The sequence below is a fragment of the Nymphaea colorata genome, chromosome 7, assembly GCF_008831285.2.
Source record: "Nymphaea colorata isolate Beijing-Zhang1983 chromosome 7, ASM883128v2, whole genome shotgun sequence".
Classification (NCBI taxonomy): Eukaryota; Viridiplantae; Streptophyta; class Magnoliopsida; order Nymphaeales; family Nymphaeaceae; genus Nymphaea; species Nymphaea colorata.
This window is the reverse complement of record NC_045144.1, coordinates 8,276,218-8,295,213: the sequence shown is the minus strand read 5'-3', so window position 1 is coordinate 8,295,213 and position 18,996 is coordinate 8,276,218. Positions and strand designations below refer to the sequence as shown.

The 18,996-nt window shown below is 36.4% G+C and overlaps 2 protein-coding genes across 5 annotated transcripts; both read left to right on the top strand.

The window, feature by feature from the left end:
* The first annotated feature begins 475 nt into the window (after positions 1–475).
* On the top strand, positions 476–6,365 carry LOC116257390 (protein ALP1-like). 4 transcript variants are annotated; one of them, XM_050078903.1, is made up of 6 exons: positions 476–1,409; positions 1,491–1,544; positions 4,639–5,001; positions 5,084–5,312; positions 5,389–5,841; positions 5,911–6,365. In XM_050078903.1, exons 3-6 carry the CDS (start codon positions 4,936–4,938, stop codon positions 5,922–5,924), a joined length of 762 nt encoding a protein of 253 aa, XP_049934860.1. In that variant the 5' UTR covers positions 476–1,409; positions 1,491–1,544; positions 4,639–4,935; the 3' UTR covers positions 5,925–6,365. The 4 variants fall into 4 exon arrangements, 2 of the variants coding, with proteins under 2 accessions (XP_049934860.1, XP_049934859.1); XM_050078902.1 differs by having other exon boundaries at positions 4,623–5,001; XR_007573940.1 differs by lacking the exons at positions 4,639–5,001; positions 5,084–5,312; positions 5,389–5,841 and adding exons at positions 3,289–3,627; positions 3,709–4,284 and having other exon boundaries at positions 480–1,409.
* Positions 6,366–9,889: 3,524 nt separating this feature from the next.
* Positions 9,890–18,607, top strand: LOC116257073 (mitochondrial import receptor subunit TOM5 homolog). The gene is made up of 2 exons (XM_031633688.2): positions 9,890–10,112; positions 18,108–18,607. Exons 1-2 carry the CDS (start codon positions 10,026–10,028, stop codon positions 18,183–18,185), a joined length of 165 nt encoding a protein of 54 aa, XP_031489548.1. The 5' UTR covers positions 9,890–10,025; the 3' UTR covers positions 18,186–18,607.
* The last annotated feature ends 389 nt before the right edge of the window (positions 18,608–18,996 follow it).

Below are 18,996 nucleotides of genomic sequence, written 5' to 3'. Positions count from 1 at the left end.
ACTAATTTCTCACAATTTGTTGTTGAGGTCAAATTTTTAGAAATATTTAAAAAGTCTTTTTTAACTGTTTTCTCTCAATTTTTAGTTGCGGTCAAATTTTTTATAAATATTTAAAAACTGATCAAGCTCTAATTTGGTGTTAATGTTAGGAGGTTTTCATTTTATTTGTAAAGGTTTGGAGGATCTTAATGAGATACATTTAGAACAAGAATGTCAAATTTGAGTTTGAATAGAATACTCGATCGGACGACCCAAAATAAGTCGGATATGAAAAAAAGAATTTACTTTTGATTAACAAATTGGATCGGATTCGGCTTTAAGAAATTATGGATTTAAAATTGGTTTTGAATAAATATCTAATTGGATTAATAAGTATTTGTCTAATGGTCCACACGTATATATTAATGAAATTGCTATCACTATTTATTTAAACAAGGAATTTACGTTATAGAAATGGGCTCAAAGCTGTCCGCTCCATACCTCTCGCCGCCACATCTTCCTCTCGTCGCCCTACCCTCGGCGTCCCCCGTTCCCCCTCACATCACCCCACCGACTTCCCGAAACTCGTTTCTTTCAAACTCCATTCTTCGCGCCGCTACCCTGAATCCGCTCAAGAAACCCGTCTTCACTCCAGAAGAATCCATTCTGGAAGATAATGCCTTCGTCGGGTCAGAAAAGAGTGGATGGTGTATGCTTCTCGATCGCGTCCTCAACTTGCTTCAATGCTCTCCATGAGTTATCCGGTTTCCCTGATAGCAATCCTGTTGCTGGATACATGGCTTACTCTCATGGTGTCCTGATACTTTGTTTGTGGAGATTTGGGGGTCACGTTGCTTGCTAGAAAGTCGTGCTAGCAACAGAGGGTCGTAGACGATTTCCTTTCCTTTCTAGTGCCGGAAACTGCAGCGTCCCTCGCCGCCGTTGCCCCTAGCCGCCCAGCCAGGGGGCGATATATATATATATATATTTTTATTTTCGAAAAAGAACTTTTAGTAAGGACAAATTTGTCATTTGATCGAACATTTTAGTGTTTTTCTCTGACTGTTGTTTGCTAATTTTAGGCCCCGAGGTAAATGGGGCCCGCGGTTGAAATGTGTACGGGCGGGTGCGCCCGCCCGACGAAACAACCATCAAACACAATAAAATTTCTCTCATTTTCTATAAAAGAGAGCGGTCGAAATTTCAACCGCTCAAAAGTCCGAGCCCCGAGCTCTGACTTTCGAGCGGTTGAAATTTCAACAGCTCGAGTTTTTGTTTCGGGCGCTCAAGCAACCCGACTTCCCTCCGCTGCTCCTCGTCCCTCCTGCTTCTCACCGTGGCATAAGCGTTCACTCCCACCGTCGCTGCTGCGCATTATCCTCTCCGTTGCACCGTCGCATCTCCGCCATCGCCTCTCTGCTCTTCCGTCGGTATGCTTTCTCCCTTTCTCTATCTGATGCCTTCCCTTTCTCCCTTTCTCTTATGTCCTAAGATGATGTTCTGTATGGCAGGGAAGACATACGCAGAGATTTGGGCGTTTTCCTCTTTGCTTGTCCCCCTCTGCTGTGAGTCTCTCTATCTCTCTCGCTTCTCCTTCTTCGAGATTTGGGCGTTTTCCTTAGTATGCTGTTTTCCTTTTTGCTCATGCATGTTGTGGTTCTATTGTTTTCATTTTTTCCTTGCGTGTTGTGGCGCTAATGATCCAGAAAACCTTTCTCCCTTTCTCTCTTGCCTTCCCTTTCTCCCTTTCTCAAAACCTAAAAATTGATTGGCGTCATTTCAGTCTTACTAAACTATGTGAGCGCTTACACATTTGCTGCTATTCAACATCCCGGAAGAAGGATTTTCCATGCAACACACACAATGCTTTACATTAACAGTTCGCTCCTTTGATTCCATTTGATTTCTGCCTGTATTTTGAAGTTCTAAACTGATATTGCTAAGGTTAAATTGTGTGATTGGAAAACGTCTTAGTTCATAATGCCGGGCAGCTTCTAATGAGAAATTTCCTGCTGCCGTGCGGATGCTATTTTTCTTTTCTTTGTGGAAGTTATTCAATAGTTTGCATGTGTGCTTTCATTTCCAGAAAGAACATAGAAACTTGCTCATTTTGTAATGAAAAAATAGCAGGAGGAAACAAAGAAAGTTGCTCATTTTGTAATGGAAAAATAGCAGGAGGAAACAACGGTAGCCCACCTGAATGCATATATTCTATCATTCCAAGGCTGAAACACTTTTCTGACAGGCTCTTGGAGATCATTGCAATGGGAGATTTGGATGCTTTTATTTGGTTGCACCATGCCATGGCTGTTAATTTTTGTAACAGAACCAGGCCAGCTTTTGTTTGGGCACTGTCATTTTTGGGCCTAAGCCCCAAACTGACCTGTGTTTGGGTGGGGACCTCGAAGCTTAATAGATATCTGGCCTGATGCACACTTGAAATGCATGTGTCTTAACCAATAAGGCTAAGGTTCTTATATAATTTTTAGATGCATACTATTCTTCTTTAGAAACAGGGATGCATGTTAATCTTTTCTATCAATATCGTGCTCAAAATCCTTGTTTGATTGTCATTTGAAAGGATTCTCCTAACTAGAGCAAATACACATTAACAAGGGGAGTAATCTCATCGATTTATAACATCTACCTGAGGTGCATGAGGATCCTTTTCTCATTCTTTAAAGAAAATGATTGTTTCTTGCCTTCCATACTTCTTTATGTGTATTTTAAGAAGCTTGTGCAGACAATGGAAGGTTAGATCTTATGGATTGTATATTGGCAATCCATACTGAAATGAACAGCCATTTTTTCAATGTTTTTGACTTTTTTTTTTGCATCCAGTTGTTCAGAAACAAGGTGAATTAGTTTCTGACTTTGTATTACTGATGTTTAGATTCGATGTATGTGGACCTTCACTTCTTTGAGGTGGCTTATGTTGTCACACATGTTCATTATTTTCCATCAGTAGTTTTATTACATCATTTATGTATTTATGGTTCCGATTGTAGCTTCATCATGCATTCCATATGCTTGCTTGCATGTTCATTTTTCTTTTGAAATTACCATCCTTTGTTGGTTTTAACTGGATCCTTTGGTCATCTAGTGGAATGTTTTTCTAGCGTTTCAATTGATTTTAACTGTGTCGGTTTGTTGCTGAACAAGTGAAAATTTACACAATTGTTATGAACGACAGTTTAAAATATCTCTTTGTTTTGTTTTATAATGATATAGAATTATTAATGTCATGTTTTAAAATGTTTCTCGTACAACTGTTGTTCATGTTAGATTTATAAAACTGTTACTGTGAAGAATTATTATACAAAATGTTACCATGGAAGACAGCGGTCATTCAAGAGAAAATCTTACGTGGACTGAACCACAAATGGACCACATAGTCCAGTTTCTTGTGGAGCAGTCACGCATACCTGGCATGAAATCCGGCGGAGGTTTGAAGCCCAAAGCATACACAGCTATTGAAAAAGGAATGATGGATAGATTCGGTCCAGAATTCACGAAAGACAAAATAAAAACAAATTGAAGTATTCCAAACCCAACTTGACAGTGATGAAAGAAATGTTGAACACAAGTGGGTTTGACTACGACCCAATTAACAAATGCGACCCCCAAGTATGGAACGACTATGTTCAGGTAAATTATAAAATTAATTCTGTTAGGTTTTGTCTCACTTGTATTTGCTTGTGCAATATTTGAACACATGAATTTTTTCAGAAATATCCAAATAGGAAAAAGTACAGAGGGCCAAAAGTATGGAGATACTATGATGAGTTCACCGAGGTATATGGCGAATCTCATGCAACTGGGCAAAACGCAGTAACATTAAACAACGTGCTAGAAGCTGAGACTGAACCACTCCCATGTACACCTGCTTTCCAGAATTCACCTTCGTACATGCAGTTTGATAGTGAACAGTCATTTACACAGACGCCAAATGATGGTACACCCCTACAATCGCCACTACCTACAACTCCTACAACTGAGAATCCGACAACCAATACAAGTACACGTAGGTCAAAACGGAACATGTCAACCAATGATGACATGTATTACAATTTGTTGAATGGTATAGCTAAAAATGTGGACGCCCTAACACATACTTCTAGAGGGTTTCAATATGCCAAATGTTGTGAAATTTTACAAGAGATGGTGGACACAGGGCTACTAGATAGTCATACAAGACTGCTGAGTCTGGACCTGTTAGGAGAGGGAACAAATTTCATGATCTTTCTCAACGTTCCACCTGAAGACCGGCTAACATGGTTGTCACGTAGACTTGGTGATTTATAGGTAAGATTCCATATTTGTTAGTAGAATTATTTGTATGATTCATTTGGCACAATAACATTTGTTGTATGTTTTACTTATAATTTCATGATCTTCCATGTAGTGTGAAATTGTTGTTATTGAAGCAATCTGTTTTTGTTCTTCATTATGATCTTGTCCTGCAATCCTTTCTTTTTTGTTGTGCTGAAACACATGTTGGAAATTATGTTATTCAATAAAGCACCTTACATGTACATGCGGTTTAGTCAAAATGATTGATGTTGACATGTTCGATGATGACAATGAACGAGTGCTTTTCATCATTCGAATGGTTTTTGTGTTCGTCTTCTTTTGGTTAAAAGACCAACCATCATCTAGGAGGATTGTTCATCCATTTCGAGATGCTGGTACATCTTTTGTCCAACTTATGCTTCACGGTCATCCTAGAAATTGTTTGGACTTACTCCGTATGAAAGGGCATACATATATGAGACTGTGTAACATTCTAAGGGATAGAAATTTGTTGGAGGATGCTCGTGACATTACCGTAGAAGAACAAGTAGCTATATTGCTTTTGACAATTGGACATAATGAACGGAATCGTGCTGTTCAAAATACGTTTCAACATTCCGGACAAACAATAAGTAAATATGTCAGCCTAGTGCTACGAGCGATATGTATACTGATGAGATGATGCCAGCACATATTCGACATTCTAAACGATTCTTTCCATATTTTGAGGTAATTTCATCATCTTGAACTCAACATGACACATACAACAAGACAAACTACAACATGACTAACTAGTTGCCTTGTCATATAGAATTGTTTAGGAGCAATCGATGACACACATATACCTGCATGGGTCCCAGCTTCAGATCAAGCAAGGTTTCGCAATAGAAAAGGTTTCGTTTCTCAAAACGTCATGGCTGTAGTCGGATTAGATACTAGATTCCACTACGTTTTGGCTGGATGGGAAGGAAGTGCAACAGACTCAAGAGTATTGTACAATGCACTAGATCATGAAACAGACCCATTTGTTGTCCCAGAAGGTACGTAGTTCCACCAACCAATTCACTCTTTTAAGAAGCATGTATCAATGTATAAATAAATTTTGTTCAATTGTAGGAAAATTTTATCTGGCTGATGGGGGGTATCCAAACATTGTCGGTTTGCTTACACCTTATCGAGGACATCGTTATCATATGTCTGAGTTTAACACTCGGGGAGCACGCTCACCTAGAACAGAAGAAGAATTATTCAACCATAGGCATTCATCACTTCGAAATACAGTAGAAAGAACTTTTGGCATGTTGAAAGGTCGTTTTTCAATATTGAAAATGCAAGTTCAGTATCCATTCCAAAAACAAGCTCAAATCGTTCTTGCTACATGTGTATTGCACAACTTCATAATTGAACACAATCCAAATGCCGAGCAATTTGATGATGAAGATGCACCTTCGACTGATAACTTTGTCTTAAGCGAACCTGAAATTGCAAGCCAAACACATCAGCGAGGAAGCAACAATGCTTTGAGAGCAGCTATATCATCTCAAATGTTTACAGATTATCAATTGAATAGTAAGTTTGTTTATAAATGTTGACAACTTCTTCAGTTTGATTGTCTGACATTTGTTTTCTTTTCAACAGGACAACGAAGATGATGCCCTGCCAAAAGTACTATGTGGTTTTCGAAGGGCGTGGGCGAGACATATATGACAGCTGGGAGCGGTGCCAACCATTAGTCTATCGGTACAAGGGTGCCATCTTCAGATCGTTTGATTCATTAGAAGTAGCAGAAAATCACATGCATGAGTATTTCCAGAACAAGTATGGTGTGCAAGTACGCAAGTCTCCACTCATTGAAGATGTCATCGCAAAGCAAGATATAGAAGACACGAAGTTTGAAGAACGGAAGTGCAGCCACAAATGTTGGATTACTTGTTTTGTGATTACATGTTTTCTTTGTTGGATATGTACTCATTAAACTTTTTTTTTCTTCTTAGTAGAAAATACACTCTTTTGTGGATTCGTACTCATGTAACTTTTGTGGATAAAACTTTGTTATGCTTTTAAAGTTCATTTCGTCAACAATTTTTGTTTAATGCTTTTGGGAACAAATATATAACTTTTGCAGTTGTAGATGCTCTCAAGAAGGTGCTTTTTGTTGTAAGGTGTTGCTGGATATTTCTTTTTGCTTTTTGTTACATATATCGTGTGAATGGTCGTCTCTTAATGAACTGGCTGTATGGTGATTTGTTTTGGGATGATTCATGAAGAAATATATGGGTTCTGCAGTCCATTTTTTGTTTATTGGTTTTGGCTTGGTGGTGGTTCCATGAGGTGATGATTTTTCTCGTTTGGTGGTGTGTTTGGGTAATCTGGACATATAAGAACCAGTGATAAGGTGATGATCTTTCTCGTTAGATGTTTCGGCTTCTTGACACAAGCTTTTGTGGCATTTATTTGAGTGGTGATCTTTTGTTGTTTTGGAAGATCACATTCGTACTCCTTCCAACGTCAGATTGGGGAGGAGAAAAAAAACAACATTTTCTAGGTTAAATTTTTCCTGTGCATCAAACAGGGTTAAATTTACCACGTTAAATTCTTCATGTTCATCAAACAAGGTTAAATTTACCACGTTAAATTTCACCCGACAATCAAACAGGTCCTCGTTTTGGAAGAGGGTGAAATTTCATCCACTAAATTTTTCTAAAAAAAATTACCATGGTAAACTTACCGCGTTAAATTTCACCCGCCCATCAAACGGGCCCTTATGGAAAAGTTAGCTGGGTTTTGAAGTGTTTAGAAAGTTAGGCGCTTATTTGTTATTGGCTCATTCTTTACATGGTTTTTTGTAATTTCTTCAAAAAAATTATGAAACCTTTACTTAGTCCCTTACTTTAGAGTTTAAACTGTCCCGTTTTAGCATCAAATTGGATTTGGTTGTAAATTTTTCTTTTACAGTTCATTTAGAGGAAACCTCCTTAGGAGTAAAGCCCTCACCATCGTACCATTATACTTCAAAGGTTTTGACTTGTTTCGGGACCTGAGTCAACTTACAATTTATTGAGACTCAATTTTAGTATTACACTTGTCATTATTTGCATGTCAAAGAAACAACAAACTGGAGTGGAGCAACGGCCACGGGATTTGAACTTTTGGCTCCTTCGGTATAAGAAGTATCGCTGAGCAGTTAAGCCTAGGTCCCTTGAATGAATTTGATTTTTTTATCATATACAAATGTGAATTTGAAAGTCGGATTCAAATGTGGTATAAACATTTCTTAATTTACATTCAAGTTTAAATTTGAACCCATTAAATAAATTGGATATGTTAAAAAATACATCAAATTAAAAATTGGAACCATTAACATATCTAATTTAAGATATTTGAAGGGATTCTTGAATTTTTTTGCTCTTGTTTCCATCTTGGTGGTTTTGAGCATCGACCCTGCACTATAGTTGAATTGAGTTGTCAATGCTCCTTGAAGCTCTTATTCTGACTAAGCACTGGGTTGAAGTCTTCAATGCCGCTGTTTGGATCATGTACATGCTGTCCAATAGTTCTATCATTTTTAGATTCACATTTTCAAAGACTTTTTGGTAAACCATTCGAACATTTATTTGACATCTTACGTTTTCCACAACCTCAGGGACGATACTAACCATAAACTTCAGCCTCTTTTACACCTATGTGTGTACTTTGTTTCAATCTGTAGTTGCTGACGCTCATCATTCTCAAGGATCAGATTTTTCAAAGTGGATCTCGCCATTCACCATTGAAGTTTGTTTTATACAATAAAATTTTTGTAACTTAACTAGCGACACACCTTGCATTGAAGAATATAATACAACAAATGAATATACTATAGTCGCTCCTTTGGCTCTTCAAGATTCAACACTTCAAGATGAGAATGTCATGACAAACAATATCAATACTGTGCCTTCACATCCAATGATTACTTGTAATGAGTTTGGTGTTGTCAAGCCAAACCCAGGATCTTCCTTGGCGCAAGTTCATTCTAATATATGTCCCTAAAGAGCAACAAAACTTAGAGGTCGTTTCATAAGCATGAAACAATTAGGAACAAGTAGAACATGTTCCAAAATTTTCATGATAACTCAAACGACAGAAATAGAACTCAAAGGTTAGACTCGACAACAGAACAGTAGGCATAAATACTTGCCTTGCTCTAACTCGTTCTGTGGTTTACCTTGGAACAATTCGCAAGCCATTGAAGCTCCTCCCTCGACAACGTCGCCTCAGCTCCACTTCATCTCCTATTGCTTCCTTTTCATTATCTGTTCTCTCCTCCTACTCTTTTCCTCTTCCTAAAGATCCTTTATCTGTGGTCGTTTGCAGGAGGACTTGTTGAGTGTGGGATTGTGCTGGGATCTTCTTCCATCGATAGGTGACTCTCTCTCTCTCTCTCTCTCTCTCTCATTTTTGCCCTTTTTATTCTTGAAACAGGTTTTGCTTTTTTTTTTGCAATTGAGTCCATCCGCCAATAATCTACTTTGTTGGATGCCTTAGTGAGTTCTTCTCTCTACCACGAAAATATTCAACAAACACAACCATGTGGAAGTAACAATGAACTTGGTGGTGATCACATCTCTATTTTTATGTGGAAAGATTATGTCTCAAGTAAGGCTTTATTAAAAACTTATATGATCATTATGTTGTATGTGATTGTTTTATTTGTGTAATATAACTTTGTTTCAGTAATATACTTGATTATATTCATAGTTCGTGCGTTCAATCTAACTATTTCATTGTCCTTTCATTTTTTTCAATTGCAGGAACTATATGAGATTGCCATTTATTGTGGAGAAGGTAGCTTGAGAACAATTAATTAGTCAATTTATAACTTCTTATCTCTAAAATTATCAATTTTTTTTACCAGGGATGAAGAAATCACGAGTGGCCGAACCACCTAGAATATTTCACCCCTTCCTCATGCAATTTATTTCTCCCTTTTCTTGTTAAAGAAGAGATTGTTAGGCCATATAGTTATCATAGAGATCCTCTTCTTTCTTCTCCAAGAGTCCCAATGCCTATTGTTTTATAACACCAAAAGTCCAAAGCCTCTCATTTCCTGGTCGTTTTGGAATTTGAATGAGACGTAATACATCTATCAACTAGAGCATCGCATATCCATCATTTATAATTCTGAAGAATAATGCATGTGAGAATGGGATGATACTCGTTACTTTGACATTTTTTGATGAAAAAATGAAAAATATGGCTCTAGGGACCATTTGGAAATCAACTAGTTCGTGGTTGAATATCTTAAACTGTTTTCATGATGTTGTTATCTCATGCAAAGTAAATGTAATCATTCAGCGTCCTTTTTCTGGTGAAAACTTGTTGTTTCCAACACAAGCTTAAACTCAACCCGGATCCAAATAAACATTAGTCAATTACACTTGGATCTCAATACCAATCACTATTCAGACGTTACGATCAAATCCAAGCATTAATCGAAGGTCCATGTTTATGTCCAAATCCGAAACAATATCTAATTTCGTACTGGTCGGGTTGGGTGGGGGCAAACCCGTTCCGTCCACACCTTTACCGGGAGGTTGGGCTGTTGCAATTTCCAAAACCACCAGTGGATGGCATTTTCCTGATAAAGTTTACTATATAAACCTGGGAGGGAGAGGTTTTCCCCCCTCACCCGCTCCGTCCAAAAACCCTAGAGATTTTTCCCCGAGGGACCCCTACCAATTCGTCTCCCGACACCCGAGCTCTGAGTCGTGCTGATGGCGGGGGTTTCCGTTTCAGTAGAGAAGGTGAAAGAATTTATCAGCTCGCAGATCCAGGACGAGGAGAAATGGGCGTTCAATATGGTCGGTTCGGTGACTCTTTCCTCTATTGCTTTCTCTGTTGTTCTCGCTTCTGATTCCGGAGCCTCATGCGATACGAATAGCCACTTAAAAAACATTCATTTTTTTTAATCGAGTGGTCGTGATTTTCTTTGGCCGTTCTTGATTTCTGAAAATCCAGTGTGGTTTTCATCAGAATCGAATGAGGTGGTTCTCGGTATCGTTCAGGGAACGTCGTTCACTTGAAAAGCTCCTGCAATCGAGATTTTTGCCATCACCAGGATAGTTTAGAATCAGAGTAGTGGGATGTGCGCATTATTATATTGATATGTGTGCATTTGATTACTAAACCATCCAAGTGGACATGGCGTATTCCGTTATTGGTTAATATAATTTTTTTGTGGGTTGAATAGGAGGATAACGAAATTGGTATAGGAAATCAAATTGTCCTACTGGTGTTCATTTTGTGTGAGTGATTGAGATTCAATTGCATTCATTATCGTGATTGAGCCATTCAAGGTTGGCATCTGATTTATTTCTTATTTTAGTTATAGAGCACGGATTGGCAATGCCGATTATGGGTAATATTTTTGACTTCTGCACCATTTTTTAATTTATTGCTAAACAGTTAAAGTTTGTTTAGGACCAGTTGCGAATTCCAGTCTTGACTAGCAATTGAGTGGCCATCTCTTTGCTATATATAATTGGAGGGTGTGCTTCAGGTATTGGGATACCGGCTTTCCTGTACTTGAAGTTAGGGTGTTAAACTAACGGTGTTGGTTATTGTTGAGTTTATTTGTTCATTGGAGTTGATACGCAAGGATACTGTTGGAATTTTGTCCTGAGTAGGGATTTGGTGGTCATCCAGTTATTAAGGAAGTGGTTCAATCGGACTAACGGCATTAACATCGATCGAGTAACTAAGTTCTCCCTGGTGGTAGTTGATGGCCCAGTAAATTGTGCTTTAGACCTTAGTAATATCCGGAAGGCTGATTTCAGCATGTCTCATACTTGTGTGAATCAACATCTAAGCTTTTCTGGAGCATCTTTCCAAAAGGTTTAGGATCTGTAAGTGTCACAACCCAAGTTTTGACATTTTTTTTACCATAACAGAAATAAACATCGAGTCTTTAAAACTTAACCACAGCTGCAAACCAACCAAAAACTAACAAAACACTGCTTTAAGTGGCCCCTTTAGGACTCACACAAAGACACTTACAATCTGTTTGGATGGAAGAAAAGAAAGGGAATAGGGAGGGAAATGAGAAGAAATTCCCTCCCGATCTCTCTTTTTGGAGGGATTATAATTATGTTAGAAAATTCTTTCCTTTCCTTCCCTCTCCATTCATTTCCTTTACACCCAAACACAGTTCTTAACTTTTCTTTTCTTTCCCTTCCCATTAATTCTTCATCCAAACGTGGAAATATCTTTGTTTCCATATCTTCCTCTCTCTCTCTCTCTCTCTCTCTCTCTCTCTCTCTCTCTCTCTCCATCCAAACTAGGTGTTATACTCAACCAACAAAACACCCATAAAATCCCTGACTTGATGTAGTGCTTAGATCACCAATGCTAGTCCATTGAAAAATTGAGGAAGTCAATCTCGGAGCCAACAATCTATCAAGAACTACTTGTAGAAGCATAAGGGATGGCCAAATTTATCCGATCACGACAATATTCAACTATGGGTGGAACATGGTCCGACAAAGTAGATATGCAGATACATATGGCTACCGTCTATAAGTTGCATGTTTTCATGCTACACATGGAATGCTATCACAAACGATGTATACAAAACTCTCATGGGATACAAAGTCACACCAATTCATTGACAATTAATCATAGTTATCGTGACAAGCATCAATAGAAAAACCTATGGGCACAATGTATAGGTAGAACAAAATATATCTTCACTAGGCGATCTGCAAAGATTGAGGGGAACTTGTAGTGAAGCCTCACGAAATATCTAAGATCATTGCTACAACAGCAAGGTCAAACCACCAACATCCCGTGAAGTGGTAGACTGGCTCCTTTTAGGCCCTTGGGTTGAGGGACTAGGAGACGTCTCTCTCTTTAAACAAAAACATAAGTAGAATCATGGGCTTTGTGCTGCCTAATTTCATGTGGGTAGTCTAGTACATGTGAGGAGTGTGCAGCCATAGTGAGCTCATGCAATATCACCTCCTATGACAAACCACCTACTAGACTCAGCTTGCACTTTCATATGTCATTATTTAAAATTAAAACATGGTCAGTGTTTCTTTTACTATGAATCTGCTTTTAGGATTTGTCGTTACAGCTATGTTTTAATAATTATCGTAGAAGAATACCTTGGGCACATCCCCCAAGACTATTCCAGTTCAACAAACCACAAATCCCTAGAGGGACTGGGGTTAAAATTTTTAACATTGTAGAACACATCTATACAAGTAAGCATGTTTAGAATTTGTTTTACATAATGTCCTTTGTTAGTGTTTGATGTGCATCCGTTAGTATTGGACATAAATCATAATCATGCTTTTACGATGATGTGTGCATATGCTATGTACATTTATTATCGCAAAAACTTTACTCTCCATGTCTTAGCTCAAATCTGAATTCAATTCTATACTAAGAAAAGAAAACAATCATGTGTATATCCATATACTTCTGAACCATACCTTTGCTTTTCCATTCCCAACCTCATAATTCTTTCACCTACTCATCTTATGTCATGATGTAGAGTATGACTATTTGTAAGTAGTTCTAGTGAAACTATTATAAATGACTAGAATCAGTGCTTTTGTAACCAGATCCATCATCGGTCACCTATGTTGTCAAGGTGCGCAGGCGCTGCCTGGCGCCTAGGCAAAAAAGGCAACCTTTTATTTAAAATTTTTAGTTATGTTAATAACTTAATATGTCAAGTTATTTTGATTAACTATTATTAATATTTGAAATGTGGAGACTAGTAATATAACAAGCATAATCAAATTATCAAAAATTAATTGTTGATTTCATTGAACATGCAAAATTAATAGAAGAAGTTTAACATTACTTATTAAATGTAATCTAATACAAGAAACAAAAATAAAAAATAAATCTAATCTTTAAAAGAAGGAATGTAAATCTGCAAGAAGGCGTTAATCCATCTGTACTTAAAGAAATACATAATATGATAAAAAAAATTAACAGTACATAATAGCATACATACAAGTACATAACCAAACTAATGTATACATATAACAGTATATACATATAATAGGTTGATGCAATACTATATAACAGGTAGACTGTACATAGCAGTATATACATAGTACACATATTACAATACATATAATGAGAATAACCAATTGTATTACAATATAATTTAACATAATAGTATATACATATAAGTTTATAACAGATATAACAAATTAACAATACATATAAATATATGATATTATGATATAAGTACGCAACATAACCTTACTAATTATACATATAACAAGTATGAGGTATCACAATTCTATATAGCATACTAAGTGACTAATAGTATACACATATAACGATATACATATAAAAGAATAATCAACATAATAATACATAAAAATACGTAATGAATACAAAATAAAGTACATAACAATATATACTCAATTAAGAAAGCTTTAATTGAAAGGGAAGGTGACTTTTCACTTTCTCATGGACTAGGCGTGTTGGCGCCTAGGCCAGCCTAGGCGCCAACACGTATCCCATTGCCTAAGTGGTGGACTTAGGCGACTAGGCGAGGGATTAAGTGAGGCTTAGGCGAGGCCTTAACAACATAGTCAGTCACATCAATTCTTGAGTTCATTTCATCTTAACAGATTTTTAATTCAGCAATTGCTAAAGCGTAGATTCCGTCACCTCTTATGTTAATGACTAGGAAATTCCTTGGTAGGTAAATATTTCTTAACATAGAGTAGGAGACATGCCCACTCAACTTCACTCAGCCATTTCCAAAGTTGATAGGATAAAAAAGTAGATAGCCAAGTGTGACAAAGGTTAAGCAAGGTTAAGCATGAATGAAGTAGAGTACATTATAGCCAATCAAAGTTGATAGGATAACAAAGTAGATAGCCAAGTGTGACAAAGGTTAAGTTTGATTGCAGACTTTGATTAGTTTATAATTTATATTTGTTTTTTCCTTATTGTCGTCTTGTATATTTCTGACTCTAATCGTATTTTTGGTTTCCCTGTTTCTGGTAAACTTTGGTCCTTTATTAAATAAATTTCTGCATTAACCAAAACCAGTGTCACATATATCGCGATATTTTTGAAAATATTGCAGTATTAACGTCGAAAATAAGAAAAATGAAAAAATGGGGAAAAATCGTGATAGTTTAAAAAAAGTGGAAAAAATATTTTTTGCGATCTTATCGCATCTTTTTGCGATTTTTTCACGATTTTTTCATTTTCCTGTTTTTTATCATTGATATTTCGTGAATTTAAATATAAAATTAAACTAAATCATTTCAATCATTTTTATTATCATTAAAAACATTCCTTCTATTACTTTTATATAGTTCTATTTGTGTTTTCCTATTAGTTTCTCATTTATTTCATTTGTACCTTATTTTTTTATTTTTTTATTTTTTTTTTAGTTTTTCCTGAGATTTTCCCAAAAAAGTTGCGTTAAAAACCCGAGAATGATATTGGTGACAATGATCAAAACTATGATTCCTTTGATGACATTCATGATCCGACCTTAATCAAAATGGCTATTCTGGTTGCCTTGATTTGTTACCTCTTATTTAATTTTATTTTGTCTATTTCATTTGTGACACTGGAATTGTTCTATCTTGCTTCAGATCTAAGGTTTCATATTTTTTTTTTCTTTCTTTTAATTTTGTGAAGCTACTCATTGTAACCAGTGTCATAGATATCATGATATTTGTGAAAATATCACGATATTCACGAGAAAACCAAGGAAAACTAAAACAATGTGAAAGAATCACTATAGTTTGCAAAGAACGGGATATATATTTATCACATTATTTTCGTTATTTTTCCTATTTTTTATTTTTTCTCTTTTTTATTGTTGAAATCACCATGGATTCAAGTTTAAATTTAAACGAACTTATTTTTCATCATTTTTTTCGTCATTAAAATAGTTTTTTAACACTTTTATCTAGTTTTATTTATGCTTTTCTTATTATTTTCTGATGTATTTCACTTGCCTATTTTGTGGAATTTTTTCATTTTTTAAAAATTTTCAAACTTTTCACGAGATTTTCCTGAGAAAAACAGTTTTGCCAAAAAATGCATGAGAAAAAATTTCGCCGTTAAAAACCCGAGAATGATATTAGTGACAATGCTGTTAACCAGGAGGTCATTAGAAGAAAAAGTTAATAACTTAAAATCTGATCACTCAGATTAGATGAAGTTCTGTTAAGTTGTATTAAATAAACACATCAACAAAATAAGGAAATTCATGCTTATTCATATTTATTTCCAAAAACAGAGATGATTAGTCAGATCATACCCTTATCATTGGTTTATTTGCTACAGATTTTTTCCACAGATATCTCTATTCAGCTAAACTTGTTTCACAACAAGTCCTTATGAACTTTGTTTCAGTGGCTCTAAACTTCAATCTTTTTCATATGTAGAATACATTCATAAAAATTCTCAATCACAACACCCACTTCTGCTGCATTTGGGAGTAATATGAGATTCTGATCACACACGGGATTCTAGAAAAGCTTGCAAACGTGCTTAGCTTCTTACGAATAGGAGTTGTTGCTTGATATCACGTTGACCTCATACTCATATCGTAAAACACCACCACCTTTTAAAGCCTATGTATATGTCCATCTATAGATGAACATATATGTATATGTACCTATATTTATACATTTGTATACATGTAAACTAGTGTCACAGATATCATGAGATTTTTGAAATCTTGTGATATTTATGAGAAAAACAAATAAAATGAAAGACAGGAAAAAATCGTGAGAGTTTGATAATCTTGCCAAAAATGAAAATCTTGCGATTTTATGTTGGAGTCTTCTTGTAATGGGATACAACCTAAGTCAAATAGGTACTTAGGTAAGGTCTATGTTCCCTTGTCGTCGTATCCATACCTAAAAGTAGGCACTTGGGATACACTTGGTCCAAACTACTTAAGTTTACTCGATTTTTTTTTAGCTCAATTTTCATTTTTTTTAAGAGTATTAACATATGATACCCTTGAGTATGCCCGATTAGATAGAGGAACCAAGAAAAGTTTTCATAATTTTTTTTCCCTTCGAGTTGAAAGGATAACTTGATGGATGAGGGAGACATTCCAAAATTGATGTATCCATTCTTTTTCTGCTCCTGTTGTGATGAGATTGGTCACTAGTTAAGCAAAACAATGTGGTCCGAGGTTAATAAGGCTGTGATATGAATCTCATCAGCCAAAGTGCATTTGTTTTTGTGGTCTATCTTCTCTTCTAATCGCCAACTTCAGCATTTTATTTCCCCACTTAAACTATGAGAATACATTATGCTTAATGGAGGAGCTGAGTAATAGATTGTTCATCCTTCATGAGAATGAACAAGTTGCAATGTCAATTATAAACCCTCAGGATTGATAAAATGTGGTAGAAAGGGAGGTGCAGCGGTGAACTTTGGATTCAATGTGATCAATTGGTTGCTTATAAATCTAGCCTGAAAAGATCACTGATTCATCATAAGTTATAATATGGCCCTATTGATTCTTGAGAAATGTATGGGACAGGCTTTGAGAACATAGTGTCTCTCTAAACCTAATAAATCCTTTGGTTTTATGAACTTCAGTTGTGTTGGAATTTTGGTTGACTTGAAGATGATGTGCTACATAGAGTCCTTTCTGGAAGGTGACCATCTGGAAAATGCTAGAATCTTGTAGATGACCTTTTTTTTCTTCTTTCAAGCCAAGGTTGGGATATGGTGCTTTTGTCCATAAGGGCAATAACCAGTCCTGGAACTTGAGTTTTTGGGTGGCACCTTTCCAGGTCCATTTTTTTTATTGAATTACAAAACTATTACTTAGAAGTTAGAACTTTGTGACAACATGAGCTAAATTAAGCCTAGGTAAACACTTCTTTATGACAGATGCGTCAAAGGACCTTGAGAAATGATTTATAATAATTAGAAATAAATGGTAGACTTGAATTGTAAATTTAAACGATTTTTTTTTTCAGTAAAATGAAGCACAAGAGACAAAACGATTTCAGCAACTGGAAATATGTTAATGTGGACTATGGTCTTGCTGTTCCCCAGTCACCTACTTTTCTTGCTTGTTGATTTTTACTCAATCAGTTTAGGAGGCATGTATTGAGATTTTTTTTCAGTAGGTTAGATGGCTTTTCTGTTGTGTTAATTCAAGGAGCAATGTTTGACGAGCTTCTTTATTCTCTTGTATAGAGTTCATTTGGAATCTCTAGATGTAATTTTGGAGCATTAATTTGATGTTCTTTGTGATCCGGGAAGGTGATATTTTGCAATATCCTTGAAATCTTATGTGGTGTATAACTTTGTTTAACTTTGAGTTATGATGTTTGTCCAAATTCTGCTTTATTTGGTTGCAGAACGAAACAGCCAATTTCCCAAATGAGGGACTTAAAATTTAGGATGTTCACAACGTTTGAAGTGTATCTAAAGTCTAATCCATCATATTCTTTCTGAACTTTGAAAACAAAATAAGAAGATTAAACATCTGGCTTCCCCTCCAATCTGGCGTTTCTAACTTTACTAGTCAATTCTTTCTGGTTTTCTGTTCCTAGCCAGTTGTGAACTTTATTGGGCCATCCTTTGCCTAAGGAGCCTAAATGTAAACTTTGTGAAGAGTTTCGGAGTAATAAATGTTGACAGTCCATTTTGAATCTTGGATCCTATAATGTAGCATCCTTTGGATGCATCCGGAATTCTCAACAGAGCCGTGTCTGTTTTACACAAGGACCTTGACTCTCACTGCGATGATGCGATCTTTACACTTATCATGGTTCGTTCGTTTATAGATTAGGTTCTCAACTATTTGCTTGTTTATTTTTCAGCGGATGCTGCGTTCAATTGGAATGTTTGCTGGCTCCATATTTCTGATGCGAAACTTTGGAGATCTCATGGCGATATGAAGACCACCAAGGAAATTAAGAGGCGCCATGTGGATCCTCTTCTTTGGTAATTATGTAGGCTCCCGGAAGATTTTTCATCATTGTTCTGGACCGTGTACGTGTTTGAATAGTCGAGAACTGTAGTCCCTCATTCATTGGGCACGGCACAGGCCTCACTGCTTGGGGGTGATTCCTGTGCTTTTCTTCCCTTTGGTCATAGTTGGTATGTGGAGGCAGCGTCTTCTTCTAAGGGGTTAGCTCTCGGTATTGTAGATCTTATCTTTTCCTTTTCGTCTTGTCTTTTCTGGCTAGCAAGTTGGGGGGAATTAACCTTCATACCTTTTTGAGATCTATGACAATGTGACTCAACCATCCACTTGTATGTTGAATCTCTATGCTGTATTCACCCAATTGGATGAAAAAAAGAAAAGGAGTTGCCTAAAGCTGGAAGCAAGGATTGAGAGCATCTTTTCACGTGTGATGATGGTGCAACGAAGTGCTTGGGAAGCAACGTGGAGGAGAGTCGGTACGACTGTGGAGACCACATAGCCGGTTGTTTAGTTGAATTTGATCTTTCTGAATTTCTTAATTAGGAGCATTTCCGTATACCTGCGCTGCTTTTAGCTATGATATCGGGAACAGTCGCTTTTTGACGCCTGCCATATAATATTTGATCCATAGATAGCAATGGAGGCAAAAATAAGTCAATAAATAGAAAAGAAAAAAGAAGTGGCGTCTAATGGGATCTGCGAAACCAAACGTTTTGAAAAATTATAATACGTTAGCGTAGGTGGAACGGTGAAGCGAATTGAACATGAAACAAATTTAAATT

Excerpts from the sequence above, each read along its gene's own strand:
- LOC116257073 (XM_031633688.2), top strand. The coding sequence starts at position 10,026 with ATGGCGGGGGTTTCCGTTTCAGTAGAGAAGGTGAAAGAATTTATCAGC. Across the intron at positions 10,113-18,107 it reads AGAAATGGGCGTTCAATATG|CGGATGCTGCGTTCAATTGG; the intron begins GTCGGTTCGGTG and ends TTTATTTTTCAG.
- LOC116257390 (XM_050078903.1), top strand. The coding sequence starts at position 4,936 with ATGTATACTGATGAGATGATGCCAGCACATATTCGACATTCTAAACGA. Across the intron at positions 5,002-5,083 it reads GATTCTTTCCATATTTTGAG|AATTGTTTAGGAGCAATCGA; the intron begins GTAATTTCATCA and ends CTTGTCATATAG. Across the intron at positions 5,313-5,388 it reads CCCATTTGTTGTCCCAGAAG|GAAAATTTTATCTGGCTGAT; the intron begins GTACGTAGTTCC and ends GTTCAATTGTAG.